Source organism: Portunus trituberculatus, chromosome 3 (assembly GCF_017591435.1).
Source record: "Portunus trituberculatus isolate SZX2019 chromosome 3, ASM1759143v1, whole genome shotgun sequence".
Lineage (NCBI taxonomy): Eukaryota > Metazoa > Arthropoda > Malacostraca > Decapoda > Portunidae > Portunus > Portunus trituberculatus.
Window position 1 is genome coordinate 243,201 of NC_059257.1, and position 21,287 is coordinate 264,487.

A 21,287-nucleotide genomic window follows, 5' to 3' on the forward strand; every position below is an offset into this window, starting at 1 on the left:
CCATGTCTGCCTTGCCATTTTCCCAGACATTGTCATAATCAGAGAGAGAGAGAGAGAGAGAGAGAGAGAGAGAGAGAGAGAGAGATTTCTAATTACTATTTCTTCTCCGAATTTCTTCCAGTTGTCTCTCTCATTCCTACCTTCGAATGTTCTCTCCTCCTCCTCCTCCTCTTCCTGCTCCTCCATCACTGTTTAACGAGTGTTTTTGTTTGTGCGGTATACTCCTCTCTGTACCGATTCTCTCTTTTCCTTCTACTTTTGACATAGAGTTACGATGATAGTGGCAAATGATTTAGTTTGACATGCTTATACTTGATCATATTTCATATTACTCCAACTCTCTCAATCCATTTGCACAATCTCTCGTTCAACACCGCACTGAACACTTTGCCTACTGTGTTAACTAACGCAATCGGCCTGTAGTTCCTCAACTCATTCTTACTCTTATATCCTCCCTTATGCAACAAGGTCACCCTGCATTCATTCCACATTCTCGGCACTCTCTCCTCCTCCCACACCTGGTTGAACAACTCAGTCATCCTATCAATCACTACTTCTCCATTTTTGTACATTTCATACGGTATCTCATCCGGCCCTGCTGCCTTCCCATTCTTCTGCTTCCTCACACATTTCTCCACCTCCTCCCTGCTGATCCTTTCATTCAACTCATCTGCATCCTTTCTCTCCAGTGACACACATCCTTCATCCACATCAAAGACCTCACCTACACCTCCAATCTCTTCCCAAAACTCTTTCATTGCCCTTCTCTTCCTTATCAGTCACCACTGCCCCATTCACCTTCAGGCTCTCCACATTCTCACTGTCAGGCAGCTGACTCACATACGCTGCCCATGCATTCAGGTACTCCTTTCAGCTTCCTCACTCTCATGTCTCCTCTTTCTTAACTGTCTGCACATCCTATTCAGTCTGTTTCTTTCCTTCCTAGCATCCCTGATCTCATTATTCCACCACGGCCTACATGCATGCTTTCTGGCACTTGTTCTTGCATACCCTATCTGGCTTACTGCTGCATTCCTCACATTTTCTACAAATCTATCATTCAGTTCATCCACGTCGCTTAGACTTTCATCCTCCCAGCTCCTCTCACTCAAGTCCACCTGGGCTGGTGACAGTTGGTGATTTTACGTTCGTAACGGAACTCATTTCAAAAATGGAAAATAGAAAAAATGAAGCCACGGCCGAATGTCTGATATTTTATGACTTGATAAATATTTTAACCAATATCCACAATATCAAAGCATCTCTAGCCTAACTAATAATAGAATATATTTAAATCAATTAATCAAAACGTATCAACACTGTCACCGTTAAAAGTAATGAGAAGTCAAACCATGTTGATTTGCGAGTATGCTAACACACTTTACAGAATCTGAGCTGTCTTGCAGAACAGTCTAGAAGGAGCTATATCGTCAAAACCAAATGTAAATAAAAGAAAACAAAAGCTAAAATATCTACCTTTAACAGGACTAAACACCATCATAAAGCCACATATTTGATTCAGTGGCAGTGTTACATACTTCAAAGAGCGTAAGCGATTCTTTGAAATGATAGGGATTCGGTTACAGCTTGAAATGAAAAAGGGGTTAATGGCCGAGGCATAAATTTGAGCCCCACAGCTGGCCCCTATCACAGCACAAACACAGCACAAAACACCACATATTTACCGAACAGAGGCACGGAAATCACTTCAATGGCAACGAAATATTTATAGAAACACAATAATCGTCGTACAGAGACCGAATAATAGAGTGAGAAACGAAAGTATTGTAACCAGCAGGCTTGCGTAGATTGCCGGGGCCTGAGGCATCGTGGAGAAGACCGCCTATATTTTGTTTCATCAATATTTACCGTTCTTAGCACCGTTCCCTGGTGTAACGAGCACACTACTGGGCTGATGTGTGCAGAGATGAGTGGTAGTTGATGGATAAGTGTGTGTAATGAGTGTTCGTGTGTGTGCGTGTTTGTGTGGCGTGAAGTATGTAGGACAACGGGGGTAGTTAGTGTATATAGATTGTTATTGCCTCAGATATCTCAGTGTTATTTACTTGTTTATTGTTTGTCTGTTTGTTTGTTTGGCTGCGTAAAGGAAGAGTTAACAAAGGTAAGTGTGTGTGTGTGTGTGTGTGTGTGTGTGTGTGTGTGTGTGTGTGTGTGTGTGTGTGTGTGTGTGTTAACATTCCTATTAATCCGTATGCATTCCTGTATACCCCAATGTATTCCTATTTGCAGTCCTTCATTCCTATGCATTTCTATATATTTCTATGCATTACTACTTTATTCCTATGCATTCCTACCATATTCCCATCTGTTCCTATTATGTATATTCCTGGACATACACATTATATTCCCATTCCTAAATGTAAACCTATCATATTCCTATCCCAACAAAAATATAGAGAAAAAATATAAAATAGAATAGAAAAACTCGTATACATTCCTCATTCCTTCCACACTCACGCCCACACGCCCATACATTCCTCCCACACTCACGCCCACAGGCCCATACATTTCTCATTCCTCCCACACTCACACCCACACGCCCATACATTCCTCATTCCTCAAACACTCACGCCCACAAGCCCACAGATTCCTCATACCTCCCACACTCATCACTCCCACACGCCCACAGCTAATCCTGGCCGCCCTCAACCAGCCGTACACCGGAGACATGAGGGGCGTGACGGGCGTGGACTACACCTGCTATCGTGAGGCGCGGCGGGCGGGGCTGAGCGGAAAGGGCTCTCCTCACCTCCAGGATCCAGAACCTTGACTCTATTGTTAGGAGACGACGCTAACTTACCTGTCGTCAATATTAAGGTAGAGTGGTAGTGATTGGCTGTCTCTAATCTCTCTCTCGTGTTTGTCTCTCTGTCTCTCTCTGTTTCTCTCTCTGTCTCTCTTTTTTGTGTTTCTTAGGAGAGACGATGCTAACTTACCTGTCGTCAATATTAATGTAGAGTGAGTGGTTGGCTATCTCTAATCTCTCTCTCTCTCTCTCTCTCTCTCTCTCTCTCTCTCTCTCTCTCTCTCTCTCTCTCTGGTAAAAATGGTGATGATAAATGGAATAAGAAGAGAAGAAGGAGGAGGAGGAGGAGGAGCCTTATGTATTATCTTCACTTTTGTTTATCATTTATTATTTATTATTCGCAAGAAAGATACGTCTGGGTGTTGGTGAGAGTTTTTGCTTATATTCACTTGTGTTTTACCTATTTACACCTGTATTTACCTATATTTATCTGTATTTACCTATTTTACCTACGTTTTACCTATATTTCACCTATATATACCTGTGTTTTACCTATATTAACCTGTGTTTTACCTATATATACCTGTATTTACCTATTTTTACATGTGTTTACTGTTTTACCTATTTCTACCTATATGTACTTCTGTTTTACCTAATTTTCATCCTGCCTTACCTGTGCATACCTACATTTACCTACACTCACCTTCATTTACCTAGATTTCACTGTATTTACTACCATAACCACTTCTAACTTCACTTACCTGTGCGTACCTTTGTTTACCTGCACAGGGGGAGGTTCTCTTCAACACCTGGCGCGGGATATTCTCAGGTGATGGCGGTCGCTTCATGCAGAAACCGAGAATATTCAGCTTCGATGGCAAGGAAGTACTGACGAGCCCTGAGTGGTGAGTGCCTTCCTTCACCGCCCTGGCTTGAGTTGACTAGAGGTGTAGAAATGAGGAGGTTGGGAAGGAGAGGAAGGTGCGAGAGGGTGAATGTAGTTGTAGTAGGCAGGCGTTGTAGACAGTTTGACGTGTTTTGTGTTTTGTTAATTTTAGTTTGTGTTTTGTTAAAGAGGAGGGTGGTATAATGCAAGGATGTAGTAGAAGGTAATGAAGAGTTTATTAAAGGTGTATAAATAAGGGTGTTGGGGAAAATAGAAAAGTAGAAAGGTTTGGAAGTAAAGAAATAGTAGTAGAAAGGTGTTTGGTATGTTTGATTCTCTTCTCTTGTGTTCTGTTGATGAAGAAGAGGTGTTATAATGCAAAGATGTAGTAGAAAGTAATGAAGAATAATTTGAAGGAATAGAAGTAAGAATATTGGGAGAACGAGAGAGGTAGAAGAGAGTGATAGTAGTAGTAGTAGTAGTAGTAGTAGTAGTAGTAGTAGTAGTAGTTTATAGGGATTGACATGTGTTTCTTTCCTCCATATCTCCCTCCACAATTTATCTCCACTTCCCTCCACCTCTACCGACTTTCCTCCACCTTCCCTCCAATTTTGAGTATCCTACCTCTCTTCCTTCATAGTTAAAATAGTCGTTTGGTAACATAGTCTGACATTGAAGGAGTGAAATTAAATAGTTCAGTTTAGTGTCCCCTTCAAGTCCCGATACAGGGGACATACAATTTTGAAGGGGAAACTATTAATAGAAGGAATAGATCGATGTCTTTAGATATATGCAACAATAATTATGAAGTATTATTATTATTGTTGTTGTTATTATTATTATTATTATTATTATTATTATTATTATTATTATTGTGATTATTAGTATTGTTAATATTATTGTTATCATTATTATCATTTTAGTAAAAGTATTAGCAGAAGTTGTAGTAGTTGTAGTGGTAGTAGTTGTAGTAGCAGTAGTAGTAATAGTATTAGCAGTAGTAGTAGTAATAGTCGTATTAGTAGTAGTAATAGTGGTGGTATTTATGATGGCATTAGTAATAGCAGTAGTAGTAATAGTGGTAATAGTGTAGTGGTGGTAGTGGTGGTAGTAGTAGTAGTAGTAGTAGTAGTAGTAGCACTAGTAGTAGTAGTAGTAGTAGTAGTAGTAGTAGTAGTAAAAGAGGTAGTAGTAGTTTTTATGGTATTCATGATGGTGGTGGTAGTTGTAGTAGTAGTAGTAGTAGTAGTAGTAGTAGTAGTAGTAGTAGTAGTAGTAGTAGTAGTAGTATAGTCTGTGTACTCTGAAATGGCTTCTGGATTTCAAACAGTGCAGCTTGTTGATAACGTAACAATATTATTGTTATTATTATTATTATTATTATTAGTAGTAGTAGTAGTAGTATAGTGTGTGTAGTAGTAGTAGTAGTAGTTGTAGTTGTAGTAGTAGTAGTTATAATAATTTCATCAACTGTGTGTGTGTGTGTGTGTGTGTGTGTGTGTGTGTGTGTGTGTGTGTGTGTGTGTGTGAACAGTATAGTAGTACATGTAATGAGTTGAAATATACAGAGTTGTGCTTTGACTGACCAGTGACCAGTGACAAACTTAACACGGGGATGGGCTGTCTAGTATGTGGTGTGTGTGGTGAGTGGTCTGGTGTGGTGGTGTGTGGTGAGTGTTTGTGGTGGTGTGTGGTAGTGTTTGGTGTGTGGTGAGTGGTGAGTGTGTAGTTTGTGGTGGTGTGGTGTGTGGTAGTGAGGTGTGCCACGTACAGTCTCACCCGAAGATCAGTAATAATGAACGAACTCTGAGCTCGCAGTGAGAGGGTGACGGCTGGTGGTGGTGGTGGTGGTGGTGGCTGTTCCCGCTCCTGATAACCAGTACAGGCCTTTAACACACACACACACACACACACACACACACACACACACATGTGACAGGCGTGTGGCGAGCAGTCTGCTGGTGTCTAGTGTCTAGTGTCCAGTGACCATCTTGTCCAACCAGCGCGTGTCGTGCAGGACAAGAACAGGACTGATCGTTCCAGCCTGACAGACAGACTCCTGCTGACCCCCGGGCCCAGGGTGAGGGAGGAAGATGTACACAAAGCATGAAACACTATTACACAACATATCATTTCACACTGCAATGCACAACAAAAAAGAAAAACTTAAAGAAAATTCACAATGAAAAAAAAAAAGAATAAATAATCACAATAAAGAGAAAAATAACACTTAATCCCCCAACCACAAAACAAGAGAGAAACAGATAAATGGATGTACACATAAGCTGAGGGAAAATAACGGTGACATCACTGCCTCCAGCCCTCCCTCACTCCCTCTCTCTCCCTGTCCCTCACTCAATGCATCGCGTCTCTCAGGCACGTATGCCTCCTGCTACACACACACACACACACACACACACACACACACACACACACACACACACACACAGGTCTGAGTTCTGTGTTGTACAACATAGTTGTGTCTGTGTGGCCTTCCTGCTGGCCATTCCTGTCCCTCACTCTTCATAATACAGGGATGTGATGCTTCACTCCATACAAAATAATATGCTGTGTTTTGCTTCAGTTTGCGAAGGAGTGAAGGTGGAAGAGTGCGTGTAGTAACTGCGGGCTATAAGATTCATTTTCCATTACATCTATCATGTGCTTATTTCTTCCCGTAACTTTGTCTCAGGTTGACTTTTGAGGGACGTGAATCGCATCTCCACCCAGGCAGGAACAAGGAGGCGGAGTTTGAATCGCGCTGTGGCCACTCTCACTCTGTCACTGTTACACCAAGGCAGCCAGCACCACCTCCACCGCCACTCTGAAGGAAGAGCTTCATCACCAGCAGCAGCAGCAGCAGCAGCAGCCAGAGCTATGGTGAGTGTTGGGGTGGACATGGCAGTCAGTGTTGGGTTGGGGAGTGGCACGGGTAGTCAGTGTTCCTTCCTCCTGCAGCAGCCATCGTGCACACCCATGCAGTGTTACACTCCCACACCTGCGTGTCCCTCACTGTCCTGCTGTGTCCTGTGGCCAGCCTGTCGCGTTGTGTACAGTGTGTCCCTCACGCCGCTGTCTCTTTCTTCCAGGACGACAACGTAGAGGACTGCCCTGTGTGCCTCAACACCTTTGACGACACCCACAGGCGGCCACGCAACCTGCCGTGTGGGCATACACTTTGCACGCCGTGCATTAATGAACTGAAGGAGCAGGGTGCCGTCACGTGCCCCACGTGCAGGGTGAGTCACGCCCTGCCTGAGGCCGGCCAGTTCCCTATCTCCTATATCACAGAGGCCTTTATCAGGAAGATGAGAGGTGCAGGACTGGCCTGTGTGGCACCCAAGCCAGAAAAGCAGCTGACAGCTCCGGCAGCAGTGACACAGCCTGCACCAAGGGCCACAGCGGGACTCAGCAAGAGGACACGGTCCCTGCTGCAGGAGCAAGAGGCAAAGGTCCTGGCCGCCATCCGCTCCTGCCAGGAGGAGCAGAGCCAGCTGGCAGACTACCGGACAACCCTGGGTGGGTGGTGTGGCCGCCAGCAGCAGCTGGAGGACGACCTCCAGACGCTGGTGGACCAGAGCAAGGGTGCCCGGGAGGCGATAAGCCGCGAGGACTCCCGCGTGGAGGGCAGGCAGGAGAAGGTGCGGCAGAGAGAGGAGGCGCTGCACGCCATGCTGCAGGAGCTGCGCACTCCATCAACACGACAGGAAGCTTACGAGGTGATTGAGGATGCAGACCATCTGCTGGAGGAGGAGGAGGAGGAGGAGGAGGGCGGCAGTGTTTCCTGACGTCCACGTGGTCACCACCGTCACCAGGGTGAGTGTGTCCTCACATTAGGTGTGCTTGCACCTCAGTCACTCTTCTCTTCTTACTGACTGACTTTGTGTGTTGAGCACGCCTTAAGGCTTAACCGATAGGTCCTGCACTACATAGTACGTGGTGCACGGTTCAATTACAATACATTGTTTGTAGTCCAGCACACGTACTGTATTGACTCTGAACAATGTTGACAGATAACAGTCACTCACCAAACACTTGTTGACTTTCAGAATGATGAACTACATTGTTACATTACATTGTTGTATTCTATTAATCATTGCAAACTGTAATTAACTTCCAACCATAACACACACACACACACACACACACACACACACACACACACACACACACACACACACACACGGTAGCTCAGTGGTTAGAGCGCTGGCTTCACAAGCCAGAGGACCGGGGTTCAATTCCCCGGCCGGGTGGAGATATTTGGGTGTGTCTCCTTTCACGTGTAGCCCCTGTTCACTGTTCACTGTTCACCTAGCAGTGAGTAGGTACGGGATGTAAATCGAGGAGTTGTGACCTTGTTGTCCCGGTGTGTGGTGTGTGCCTGGTCTCAGGCCTATCCGAAGATCGGAAATAATGAGTTCTGAGCTCGTTCCGTAGGGTAACGTCTGGCTGTCTCGTCAGAGACTGCAGCAGATTAAACAGTGAAACACACACACACACACACACACACACACACACACACACAACAATATGCCCGGTAGCACAGTGGCTAGAACGCTGGCTTCACAAGCCAGAGGACCGGGGTTCGATTCCCCGGCCGAGTGGAGATATTTGGGTGTGTCTCCTTTCACGTGTAGCCCCTGTTCACTGTTCACTGTTCACCTAGCAGTGAGTAGGTACGGGATGTAAATCAAGGAGTTGTGACCTTGTTGTCCCGGTGTGTGGTGTGTGCCTGGTCTCAGGCCTATCCGAAGATCGGAAATAATGAGCTCTGAGCTCGTTCCGTCAGAGACTGCAGCAGATCAAATAGTGAAACACACACACACACACACTCGGCTCACAACAGAAAAGACCTGGGTTCGAGTCCCGAGTGCGGTGAGACAAATATGCGATCTTTTTAATGTGTAGCCCTGTTTAGTATTCACCTAGCTGTAAGCTGGTACGAGATATAATTCAATAGGTTGTGACTTCGCTGTCTCGGTGTGTGGAGTGTAGTGTGGCCTCAGTTCTACCCGAAGATTGGTCTTTGAGATCTGAGCTCGCTCCGTAATGGGGAAAACTGTCTGGGTGACCAGTAGGCGACCTTGAAAACATAGATTGCCATGGGTTTTTCAGGTTGCAAAGTCATCCCGTTCAGCCCTGCAGGCCGCCACCCTGCAGGCCACACAGACGGCCATTGAGCCAGCAGGCTCTACTGCTGCTGCTGCTGCTGCTGCTGCAGGTGACTCCAGCCTCTCGAGTCACCTGCCGCAGCCTCCTCCATCGCGGACAGGCTGGCGGCCCTGCTGGAACCGAGTCTGACGGTGAGTGGCTATGATCTATCCTGCCCAGCGAGAATCAGAGCTCTCTCTCTCTCTCTCTCTCTCTCTCTCTCTCTCTCTCTCTCTCTCTCTCTCTCTCTCTCTCTCTCTCTCTCTCTCTCTCTCTCTCTCTCTTGCTATTATGTCTATTGTTTTGTTATAATAAAAAATGATAATAATTATTATTATTATTATTATTATTATTATTATTATTATTATTATTATTATTATTATTATTATTATTATTATTATCATTATTATTATTATTATTATTATTATTATTATTATTATTATTATTTTATCATCATCATCATCATACTCATCATCTTTATCATTATAATTATTATTATTACCATTAATGAGAGAGAGAGAGAGAGAGAGAGAGAGAGAGAGAGAGAGAGAGAGAGAGAGAGAGAGAGGAGAAGTGGGGGAGGGTGGGGTAAGTGGATGGGGAGGGGGTTGGGAGTTCCGGCCTTAAGATAGATGCACACGTACCAATTTGCTGCTGAAATTTTACGTACGTAGAATTCCGACTCAAAATCTGTGCCTAGCGACTGGAGAAAGCAGTCGCAAAACAATATCAACATATTAGTCTTGTTAGTCGATTTGCGACTTTCTTTACGTGGTGACGTCACGGGGTAAGCTTTGAAAATGTGGAAATAACTGCCACTCTCCAAGAAGTGTTTCCCTCAATGCAGGGTGTTGTTGAGGTGAGGAGTGAACACTTGGCAGGATTTAATTTGATCTCAATTGTGCACAGTCTTCTTGAGATTAACAATTTGCTTATGAGAAATGTAGGCTAATACAGAGTGTGGGAGACACTCCTTTCTTTCCTTCTACTTAGCCAGGGACGTATCCACAGGAATTTTCTCTTCTGTTGACTCTTCCGGTACGCCAAAGAAGAGCAACCCCGCCTCAGCATCGTCACTGAAGGAAGACATCTTGGCGGGTACCTGTTCGTTGAGATTAACTTCTTGCCAAGGCGCCAACTATAATAGTCGATACTTTCCAGGCGCTACGTGTGACACTTTCCAGCTAGAAGGGATGGGAGGGAAATTGTACGTACCAAAAATTTCAGTCGCAAATCGGCACGTGTCAATCCGCCTTTACCTTAGGCTTAATCAACACTGTCAGAGAAACAAAGTGAGAATGTACTATCCACTGTTTGCCGCTTGCCTCACTCAGGATTACTACCACCCACCTACAGGATTACTATTGTACCACCCACCTACTGAACCGTGCTACTACTACTACTACTACTACTACTACTACTACTACTACTACTACTACTACTGCTGCTGCTGCTGCTGCAACTTTTTGTCTCCCTGCAGGCGGAGGAGCTGCTGAGGCTGACGCAGCGTGCCAGGGGCCTGGTGGAGGCCGGCCGTGTCTTGGCCGTCCAGGACGTGGAGGGACAAACTCGGCACGCCAGAATCAGCCTGGAACACGGCCGCCTGCACCTCCACTCCCTGCAGGCCACGCCCCTGCCCCCACGCCCTCACCCTGCAGGTGGGTCGCCTCACCTCACGTTCATATAGTACACCTACTAATATTACCACAATTACAACTCCTACTACTACTACTAGTAGTAGTAGTAGTAGTAGTAGTAGTAGTACTATTATTAACAATAATAATGGTAATTTTATTATAATTTTTATTCTTATTTTCATTATTATTATTATTATTATTATTATTATTATTATTATTATTATTATTATTATTATTATTATTATTATTATTATTATTATTATTATTATTATTATTATTATTATTATTATTATTATTATTATTATTATTATTATTATTATTATTATTATTATTATTATTATTATTATTATTATTATTATTATTATTATTATTATTATTATTATTATTATTATTATTATTATTATTATTATTATTATTATTATTATTATTATTATTATTATTATTATTATTATTATTATTATACTACTACTACTACTACTACTACTACTACTACTACTACCACCACCACCACCACCACCACCACCACCACCACTACCACTACTACTACTACTACTACTACTACTACTACTACTACTACTACTACTACTACTGTACAGCATGAATACGTCTCAATCAGAGTGCATGGTCTCTGGCAGGAAAAATGTAGCTCAAAACATTTCAGTGGGTGGTGATGACTTTGATGGGACAAAGAGGTACAAGTATTTGGGACATGTGATTCAGAGTAATGGCGAAGACCTTCAGGATGTGGAGTTTAGCTTGAGTCATTTTTATGCAAAGTTTAATTATGTTTATAGAAATTTGATCCATGCTTGTGTTCAGACATTGGTGTTCCTTTTTAATGCATTTTGTCTTCGTGATTGTGGTCTGCCTCTGTGGGAACCGAGTAAGCCATTAGAGAGAGCAATGTACAAGACTTTAGAGGCGGCATATCATAAGTCCCTGGAAATAATATTGGGTGTTCCGACTTCCACCACCAGCAATGATGAAGCAGGTGAAGCTTGCAATGAGTGCCTGTTCAAGCATCACATTGCTCTCTGTCAGGCTACATTGTATAAGAGGAGAGTGACGTCACCAAACCCTTTACTTGAATCATGTTTGCCATGGCTTCAGATTGGCCGTAGCTTCATTTCAATTCAAAGTGTTGTTGAGGAAAAATATCATGTCAATATTTTAGAGTGTAGTCTAGATGTGCTACGACCTGGAGTGACGTGGATACAGATTCATGAACCAAGGAGAGCAAAGGTTTAGTATTAATCTTTATCAATTTTAATATTGGTTTTAATGTGTTTTGATGCAAGTATTTTGACTCACGGAAACCAAGTACTACATGATTTGAAGGTGAATTGTGTTTATTGACATTTTTTGTCACAGATCAAGTATTTCTCAAACACGAAATAACCACATTCATTGACTGACTACTACTGCTACTATTACTGCTACTACTACTACTGCTACTGCTAATATTACTGCTGCTGCTGCTATTATTATTTTATAACTATTATTATAATTGTTGTTACTACTACTACTTCTATTGTTGTTGCTTTTATCATTATTATTATTATTATTATTATTATTATTATTATTATTATTATTATTATTATTATTATTATTATTATTATTATTTTTTTCATTTCTTTCTTATATAAATATTATTTTCTTATTACTACTACTACTACTACTACTACTACTACTACTACTACACACAAACACAAACACAACACAAACACATACAACACAACAAAACAAACACAACACAACACAACACAACACACAACACACAACAACATAAACACAACAACACAACATAACACAACACAAAACACAACAACACAACACAACACAACACAACACAACACAACATACACACAACACAAACACAAACACAACACAAAACAACACAACACAACACAACACAACACAACACAACACAACACAAACACAAACACAACACATACATACACACATACACATAATATCATCTAATCTAACAACACTATAACCACAAGCACAACAGCAATAGTGATGATGATAACCAGCAATACTATAAAAGCAATAGAGTCAATTTAAAAAGGAGGTTTTAAGACAGTTATCCCTTTCCTTTAGCTAACTCTTGGATCTGCACGGGGACTGCCGTTCTAAGTGGGCCTTTTTTCTTTTTTTCTATCTTCTATTTTTTTAACTCCTTCCATTAATCTCAGCCACCTTTGCTTACATAAAAGAATGACTCAGATTCCGTTCACATTCACATTGTTAACAGCCTGAAGTATTGTGTGTGGTTGAGTGTCTGTAAGGTCAATCAGTCTGGCAGGGTCTCCAGTGAGGGGTTTGTTTACAGATGGGACCTCAAGGATGCATTGGCCAATATTCACAAACACTACTCTCTCACCACGACTTTTTTCAAGGGCCACAGAGATTATTGGTGGGGTTTTTAAGAGTGTTTCTCCAGTTAGTCTTATAGAAATCTTGTCACTCTTAACTGTAGAAATACCTCAACTTTTTGCTAAGGCCACAGAAATGATTGCCGGGTTTTTAAGAGTGTTTCTCCACTTAATCTTATAGAATTCTTGTCACTCTGAACTGTAAAATCATCTCAACTCTTTGCCAAGGCCATAGAAATGATTTGGTGGTGTTTTTAAGAGCGTTTCTCCAGTTAATCTTATAGAAATCTTGTCACTCTTAACTGTAGAAATATCTCAAATTTTTGCTAAGGCCACAGAAATGATTGGCTGGGTTTTTAAGAGTGTTTCTCCAGTTAATCTTATAGAAATCTTGTCACTCTGAACTGTAAAATCATCTCAACTCTTTGCCAAGGCCATAGAAATGATTTGGTGGTGTTTTTAAGAGCGTTTCTCCAGTTAATCTTATAGAAATCTTGTCATTCTTAACTGTAGAAATACCTCAATTTTTTGCCAAGGCCACAGAAATGATTGCCGGGTTTTTAAGAGTGTTTCTCCAGTTAATCTTATAGAAATCTTGTCACTCTTAACTGTAGAAATACCTCAACTTTTTGCCAAGGCCACAGAAATTATTATCGGGGATTTAAAGAGCATTTCTCCAGTTAGTCTTGTAGGAATCTTGTTACTTTGCCTCTACAACCGTAAAAACACTAAAAAGAAAAAAAGGTGTGAGTGAGTGAGGGAAGGTGTTTCAGCTTCGTGTGTGAGTGATTGAGAATGTTCCAGCTTTGCGTGTGAGTGAGTGAGTGAGTGAGTGTTCCAGCTTTGCGTGTGAGTGAGGAAGGGAGTGTTCCAGCTTGGCGTGTGAGTGAGTGAGTGAGTGTTCCAGCTTTGTGTGTGAGTGAGGAAGGGAGAGTGTTCCAGCTTGGCGTGTGAGTGAGTGAGTGAGTGTTCCAGCTTTGCGTGTGAGTGAGTGAGTGAGGGTCAGTGTTCCAGTTTGACGTGTGAGTGAGTGAAAGTGTTCCAGCTTGGCGTGGCGTGTTTGTCCGCCAACACACGTACGTACATGTGACAGTCGGGAGTGTAGGCGTGGTTGTCATGGGTGGTGGAGGGAGCCGAGATTCGTTGATACATTCGTCTACATTTTTGTGATGAGCCAATCACTGAATATGAAGAAAGTTAGTGGAGAGAGACCGAACATCTATAGGTAGCAGAGTTAGTGTCCGTAAGCTGCAGCGCATTTACCGCCATGTCTGCCTTGCCATTTTCCCAGACATTGTCATAAGAGAGAGAGAGAGAGAGAGAGAGAGAGAGAGAGAGAGAGAGAGAGAGAGAGATTTCTAATTACTATTTCTTCTCCGAATTTCTTCCAGTTGTCTCTCTCATTCCTACCTTCGAATGTTCTCTCCTCCTCCTCCTCCTCTTCCTGCTCCTCCATCACTGTTTAACGAGTGTTTTTGTTTGTGCGGTATACTCCTCTCTGTACCGCTTCTCTCTTTTCCTTCTACTTTTGACATAGAGTTACGATGATAGTGGCAAATGATTTAGTTTGACATGCTTATACTTGATCATATTTCATATTGTATTCGTGTATTAGAAGTGGAGCGAGTGGAGTGTGGTTGTGTTGTGTCCCGCCTCGGCCAGCGCGCGCAGTGGAGGAGGGAGAGGTGGGGAAGGCCGGCTGGCGGCCAAGGCTCCAGTTTGAGACAAGGAGTGACGGTATTAGGAGAGTGGCCGTGTGCTGCTGGTGCCTTATTTAACATGGATTTACGCTGGTCAGGACGGTGACACGGGCCGCGGCTGCCTGTGAGTGCTGGTGTAAGCTTGGTGTCTGGCTGAGAGTGCAAGCTCTGGCCTGGAGCTGCTGAGAACTGCCATCAACACTACACCTATCTTATCATTTCCCACATATACACCTGCATTCATTCTCATCATTCTAGCAGCCAATTCTTCTGTATATAAGCTAAAGAGGGTTGGTGATAATATGCAACCCTGCCTAACTCCTCTTTCACTCTTCACCCAGTGTGTCTCTATATCCCCTAGTTTATACTTAGCTCTTGTATCCACATACATACTTCTCAGTATGTTAACTATCTCTGCACTTAATCCAATCTTTTCTAACACCCTACCTAGCATTTCTCTGTTTACCCTATCATATGCTTTCTCTATGTCTAGGAAACCTAAGTATAGTTTGCTACAATTCCTTTTCTTTCTCTCAATCAATTCATTCACCACAAACAGATTGTCTTCTGCTCTCCTGTCCACTCGGAATCCATTTTGCTCTTCGCCTAACACTCCAACTCTCTCAATCCATTTGCACAATCTCTCGTTCAACACCGCACTGAACACTTTGCCTACTGTGTTAACTAACGCAATCGGCATGTAGTTCCTCAACTCATTCTTACTCTTATATCCTCCCTTATGCAACAAGGTCACCCTGCATTCATTCCACATTCTCGGCACTCTCTCCTCCTCCCACACCTGGTTGAACAACTCAGTCATCCTATCAATCACTACTTCTCCATTTTGTACATTTCATACGGTATCTCATCCGGCCCTGCTGCCTTCCCATTCTTCTGCTTCCTCACACATTTCTCCACCTCCTCCCTGCTGATCCTTTCATTCAACTCATCTGCATCCTTTCTCTCCAGTGACACACATCCTTCATCCACATCAAAGACCTCACCTACACCTCCAATCTCTTCCCAAAACTCTTTCATTGCCCTTCTCTTCCTTATCAGTCACCACTGCCCCATTCACCTTCAGGCTCTCCACATTCTCACTGTCAGGCATCCCCTCACCCCTCAGGAATCTGTACCATTCTCGCCCACCTTCCATACCTTTCTCTCTAAGTGCCTGAATCACACTTCTCTCACTTGTAACTTTAGCATTCATTATCTTTCGCTTCGTCATTCGCTGCTGACTCACATACGCTGCCCATGCATTCAGGTACTCCCTTTCAGCTTCCTCACTCTCATGTCTCCTCTTTCTTAACTGTCTGCACATCCTATTCAGTCTGTTTCTTTCCTTCCTAGCATCCCTGATCTCATTATTCCACCACGGCCTACATGCATGCTTTCTGGCACTTGTTCTTGCATACCCTATCTGGCTTACTGCTGCATTCCTCACATTTTCTACAAATCTATCATTCAGTTCATCCACGTCGCTTAGACTTTCATCCTCCCAGCTCCTCTCACTCAAGTCCACCTGGGCTGGTGACAGTTGGTGATTTTACGTTCGTAACGGAACTCATTTCAAAAATGGAAAATAGAAAAAATGAAGCCACGGCCGAATGTCTGATATTTTATGACTTGATAAATATTTTAACCAATATCCACAATATCAAAGCATCTCTAGCCTAACTAATAATAGAATATATTTAAATCAATTAATCAAAACGTATCAACACTGTCACCGTTAAAAGTAATGAGAAGTCAAACCATGTTGATTTGCGAGTATGCTAACACACTTTACAGAATCTGAGCTGTCTTGCAGAACAGTCTAGAAGGAGCTATATCGTCAAAACCAAATGTAAATAAAAGAAAACAAAACTAAAATATCTACCTTTAACAGGACTAAACACCATCATAAAGCCACATATTTGATTCAGTGGCAGTGTTACATACTTCAAAGAGCGTAAGCGATTCTTTGAAATGATAGGGATTCGGTTACAGCTTGAAATGAAAAAGGGGTTAATGGCCGAGGCATAAATTTGAGCCCCACAGCTGGCCCCTATCACAGCACAAACACAGCACAAAACACCACATATTTACCGAACAGAGGCACGGAAATCACTTCAATGGCAACGAAATATTTATAGAAACACAATAATCGTCGTACAGAGACCGAATAATAGAGTGAGAAACGAAAGTATTGTAACCAGCAGGCTTGCGTAGATTGCCGGGGCCTGAGGCATCGTGGAGAAGACCGCCTATATTTTGTTTCATCAATATTTACCGTTCTTAGCACCGTTCCCTGGTGTAACGAGCACACTACTGGGCTGATGTGTGCAGAGATGAGTGGTAGTTGATGGATAAGTGTGTGTAATGAGTGTTCGTGTGTGTGCGTGTTTGTGTGGCGTGAAGTATGTAGGACAACGGGGGTAGTTAGTGTATATAGATTGTTATTGCCTCAGATATCTCAGTGTTATTTACTTGTTTATTGTTTGTCTGTTTGTTTGTTTGGCTGCGTAAAGGAAGAGTTAACAAAGGTGTGTGTGTGTGTGTGTGTGTGTGTGTGTGTGTGTGTGTGTGTGTGTGTGTGTGTGTGTGTGTGTGTGTTAACATTCCTATTAATCCGTATGCATTCCTGTATACCCCAATGTATTCCTATTTGCAGTCCTTCATTCCTATGCATTTCTATATATTTCTATGCATTACTACTTTATTCCTATGCATTCCTACCATATTCCCATCTGTTCCTATTATGTATATTCCTGGACATACACATTATATTCCCATTCCTAAATGTAAACCTATCATATTCCTATCCCAACAAAATATAGAGAAAAATATAAAATAGAATAGAAAAACTCGTATACATTCCTCATTCCTTCCACACTCACGCCCACACGCCCATACATTCCTCCCACACTCACGCCCACAGGCCCATACATTTCTCATTCCTCCCACACTCACACCCACACGCCCATACATTCCTCATTCCTCAAACACTCACGCCCACAAGCCCACAGATTCCTCATACCTCCCACACTCATCACTCCCACACGCCCACAGCTACGCCTGGCCGCCCTCAACCAGCCGTACACCGGAGACATGAGGGGCGTGACGGGCGTGGACTACACCTGCTATCGTGAGGCGCGGCGGGCGGGGCTGAGCGGAACCTTTAGGGCTTTCCTCACCTCCAGGATCCAGAACCTTGACTCTATTGTTAGGAGAGACGACGCTAACTTACCTGTCGTCAATATTAAGGTAGAGTGGTAGTGATTGGCTATCTCTAATCTCTCTCTCTCTCTCTCTCTCTCTCTCTCTCTCTCTCTCTCTCTCTCTCTCTCTCTCTGGTAAAAATGAGGATGATGAAGTGGAAGAAGAGAAGAAGAAATAGGAGGAGGAGGAGGAGGAGGAGGAGGAGGAGGAGCCTTATGTATTAACTTCACTTTTGCTTATCATTTATTATTTATTATTCGCAAGAAAGATACGTCTGGGTGTTGGTGAGTGTATTTGCTTATATTCACTTGTGTTTTACCTATTTACACCTGTATTTACCTATGTTTTGCCTTTATTTACCTATATTTACCTGTATTTACCTATTTTACCTACGTTTTACCTATATTTCACCTATATATACCTGTGTTTTACCTATATTAACCTGTGTTTTACCTATATATACCTGTATTTACCTATTTTTTACATGTGTTTACTGTTTTACCTATTTCTACCTATATGTACTTCTGTTTTACCTAATTTTCATCCTGCCTTACCTGTGCATACCTACATTTACCTACACTCACCTTCATTTACCTAGATTTCACTGTATTTACTACCATAACCACTTCTAACTTCACTTACCTGTGCGTACCTTTGTTTACCTGCACAGGGGGAGGTTCTCTTCAACACCTGGCGCGGGATATTCTCAGGTGATGGCGGTCGCTTCATGCAGAAACCGAGAATATTCAGCTTCGATGGCAAGGAAGTACTGACGAGCCCTGAGTGGTGAGTGCCTTCCTTCACCGCCCTGGCTTGAGTTGACTAGAGGTGTAGAAATGAGGAGGTTGGGAAGGAGAGGAAGGTGCGAGAGGGTGAATGTAGTTGTAGTAGGCAGGCGTTGTAGACAGTTTGACGTGTTTTGTGTTTTGTTAATTTTGTTTGTGTTTTGTTAAAGAGGAGGGTGGTATAATGCAAGGATGTAGTAGAAGGTAATGAAGAGTTTATTAAAGGTGTATAAATAAGGGTGTTGGGGAAAATAGAAAAGTAGAAAGGTTTGGAAGTAAAGAAATAGTAGTAGAAAGGTGTTTGGTATGTTTGATTCTCTTCTCTTGTGTTCTGTTGATGAAGAAGAGGTGTTATAATGCAAAGATGTAGTAGAAAGTAATGAAGAATAATTTGAAGGAATAGAAGTAAGAATATTGGGAGAACGAGAGAGGTAGAAGAGAGTGATAGTAGTAGTAGTAGTAGTAGTAGTAGTAGTAGTAGAAGACGCCATAGGACACCTAACTTCTTGGAAGCTGATTTAGCAAGAGTAGAGATGTGAAATTTCCAGTTTAGATTTTTAGTGAAGGATAGACCGAGTGTGTTTAATGTAGAGGAGAGGGAAGTTGAGTGTTATTGAAGAAGAGAGGATAGTTGTCTGGAAGGTTATGTCGAGTAGATAGTTGTAGAAATTGAGTTTTGAGGCATTGAACAAAACCAGGTTTTCTCTGCCCCAATCAGAAACAAGTGAAAGATCAGAAGTTAGGCGTCCTATAGCATCTCGCCTTGAGTCATTTAATTGTTGTTGGGTTGGGCGTCTGTTGAACGCTGTTGAATAATGCAGGGTGGTATCATCAGCATAGGAGTGGATAGGGCATTGAGTCAGATTTAGGAGATCATTGATGAATAATAGAAAGAGAGTGGGTGATAGGACAGAACCCTGTGGAACACCACTGTTGATAGTTTTAGGGAAGAACAGTGACCGTCTACTACAGCAGCAATAGAACGATCGGAAAGGAAACTGGAGATGAAGGTACAGAGAAGGATAGAATCCGTAGGAGGGTAGTTTAGAAATTAAAGATTTGTGCCAGACTCTATCGAAGGCTTTCGATATGTCAAGGCCGACAGCAAAGGTTTCACCGAAGTCCCTAAAGAGGATGACCAAGATTCAGTTAGGAAAGTAAGAAGATCACCAGTAGATCTGCCTTTACGGAAACCATACTGGCAATCAGAGAGAAGGTTGTGAGCTGATAGATGCCTCATTATCTTCCTATTAAGGATAGACTCAAAGGCTTTAGAAAGGCAGGAAATCAAAGCTATAGGGCGGTAGTTAGAAGGATTGGAGTGGTCACCTTTTTAGGGACAGGTTGAATGTGAGCAAACTTCCAGCAAGAAGGATAAATAGAAGTAGAGACACAGATGAAAGAGTTTGACCAGGCAGTGAGCGAGTTCGGAGGCACAGTTTTGAGAACAACAGGAGGGACTCCATCCGGACCGTAAGCCTTCCGAGAATCAAGGCCAGAGAGGGCCAGGAAAACGTCTTTATAAAGAATTTTAATTTTAGGGATGAAGTAGTCAGAGGGTGGAGGAGTAGGAGGAATATGCCCAGAATCATCCAAAGTTGAGTTGGTAGCAAAGGTTTGAGCGAAGAGTTCAGCTTTAGAAAAGAAGAGACAGCTGTAGAGCCATCTGGATGAAGTAAAGGAGGGAAAGACGAAGAAGTAAAGTTGTTAGAGATATTATTGGCTAGATGCCAGAAATCTCGAGAGGAGTTAGAATTGGAAAGACTTTGACATTTTCTATTGATGAAAGAGTTTTTAGTAAGTTGGAGAATAGATTTGGCATGATTACGGGCAGAAATATATAGGGCATGAGTTTCAGCAGTTGGATGGCTACGGAACCGTTTGTGAGCCGCCTCTCTATCATTGACAGCACGAGAACAAGCAGAGTTAAACCAAGGCTTTTTAGCTTTAGGGTTAGAGAAAGTATGAGGAATGTATAGCTCCATGCCAGAGATAATCACCTCTGTTATGCGCTCGGCACAAAGAAGGATCTCTGACATGAAAACAATAATCATCCCAAGGAAATCAGAATAGTACTGCCTTAGTTCCTCCCACTTAGCAGAGTTAAAATGCCAGAAGCACCTCCGCTTAGGCGGGTCCTGAGGCTGCACTGGAGTGATAGAACTGGTAACGGAAATTAGATTGTGGTCGGAGGAGCCCAACGGAGAGGAAAGTTTAACAGAGTAAGCAGAAGGGTTGGAGGTTAGGAAAAGATCAAGAATGTTGGGCGTGTCTCCAAGGCGGTCAGGAATACGGGTGGAGAACTTCACTAGCTGCTCTAGGTCATGAAGGATAGCAAAGTTGAAGGTTTGTTCACCAGGTTGGTCAGTGAAAGAAGATGAAATAAAACTCCTCTGGTACAGGTATGTAGTGTAGTAGTAGTTAGTTAGAGTAGTAGTAATTAATGTTAGTAGTAATATTAAAGTAAAATACTAGTATAAGTAGTTTATAATTAATATTAATAGTTTAATAATTAGTAGTAGTATTATATATTATAGTATAGTAGTAGTAGAATATTAATATGTATAATATTGTATAATAATAATAATAATAATAATAATAATAATAATAATAATATAATAATATAATAATAATAATAATAATAATAATAATATATAATTGATATAATAATTTATATTTTATTAACAATATTAATATCATTTTCACCACCACCATCATCATCATCATCATCATCAGCATCATATTAATATTATTTTTATTATTATTATTATTATTATTA

General features: G+C 42.1%; 3 protein-coding genes across 3 annotated transcripts in view; 2 read left to right on the forward strand and 1 right to left on the reverse strand.

Moving 5' to 3' along the window:
• Positions 1 to 21,287, reverse strand: part of LOC123508012 (E3 ubiquitin-protein ligase TRIM32-like) — a 128,768-nt gene that overhangs the window by 30,266 nt on the left and 77,215 nt on the right. The gene's annotated exons all lie outside the window — the stretch shown is intronic.
• Positions 5,572 to 7,456, forward strand: LOC123508030 (putative tripartite motif-containing protein 64B). Its single transcript, XM_045261409.1, has 3 exons — positions 5,572 to 5,733; positions 6,346 to 6,533; positions 6,743 to 7,456. The coding sequence occupies exons 2-3, from the start codon at positions 6,531 to 6,533 to the stop codon at positions 7,439 to 7,441; spliced, it is 702 nt and encodes a 233-aa protein (XP_045117344.1). The 5' UTR covers positions 5,572 to 5,733; positions 6,346 to 6,530; the 3' UTR covers positions 7,442 to 7,456.
• LOC123508138 (collagen alpha-1(XV) chain-like) lies at positions 14,515 to 18,647 on the forward strand. Its single transcript, XM_045261657.1, has 3 exons — positions 14,515 to 14,643; positions 17,574 to 17,768; positions 18,394 to 18,647. The coding sequence occupies exons 2-3, from the start codon at positions 17,613 to 17,615 to the stop codon at positions 18,511 to 18,513; spliced, it is 276 nt and encodes a 91-aa protein (XP_045117592.1). The 5' UTR covers positions 14,515 to 14,643; positions 17,574 to 17,612; the 3' UTR covers positions 18,514 to 18,647.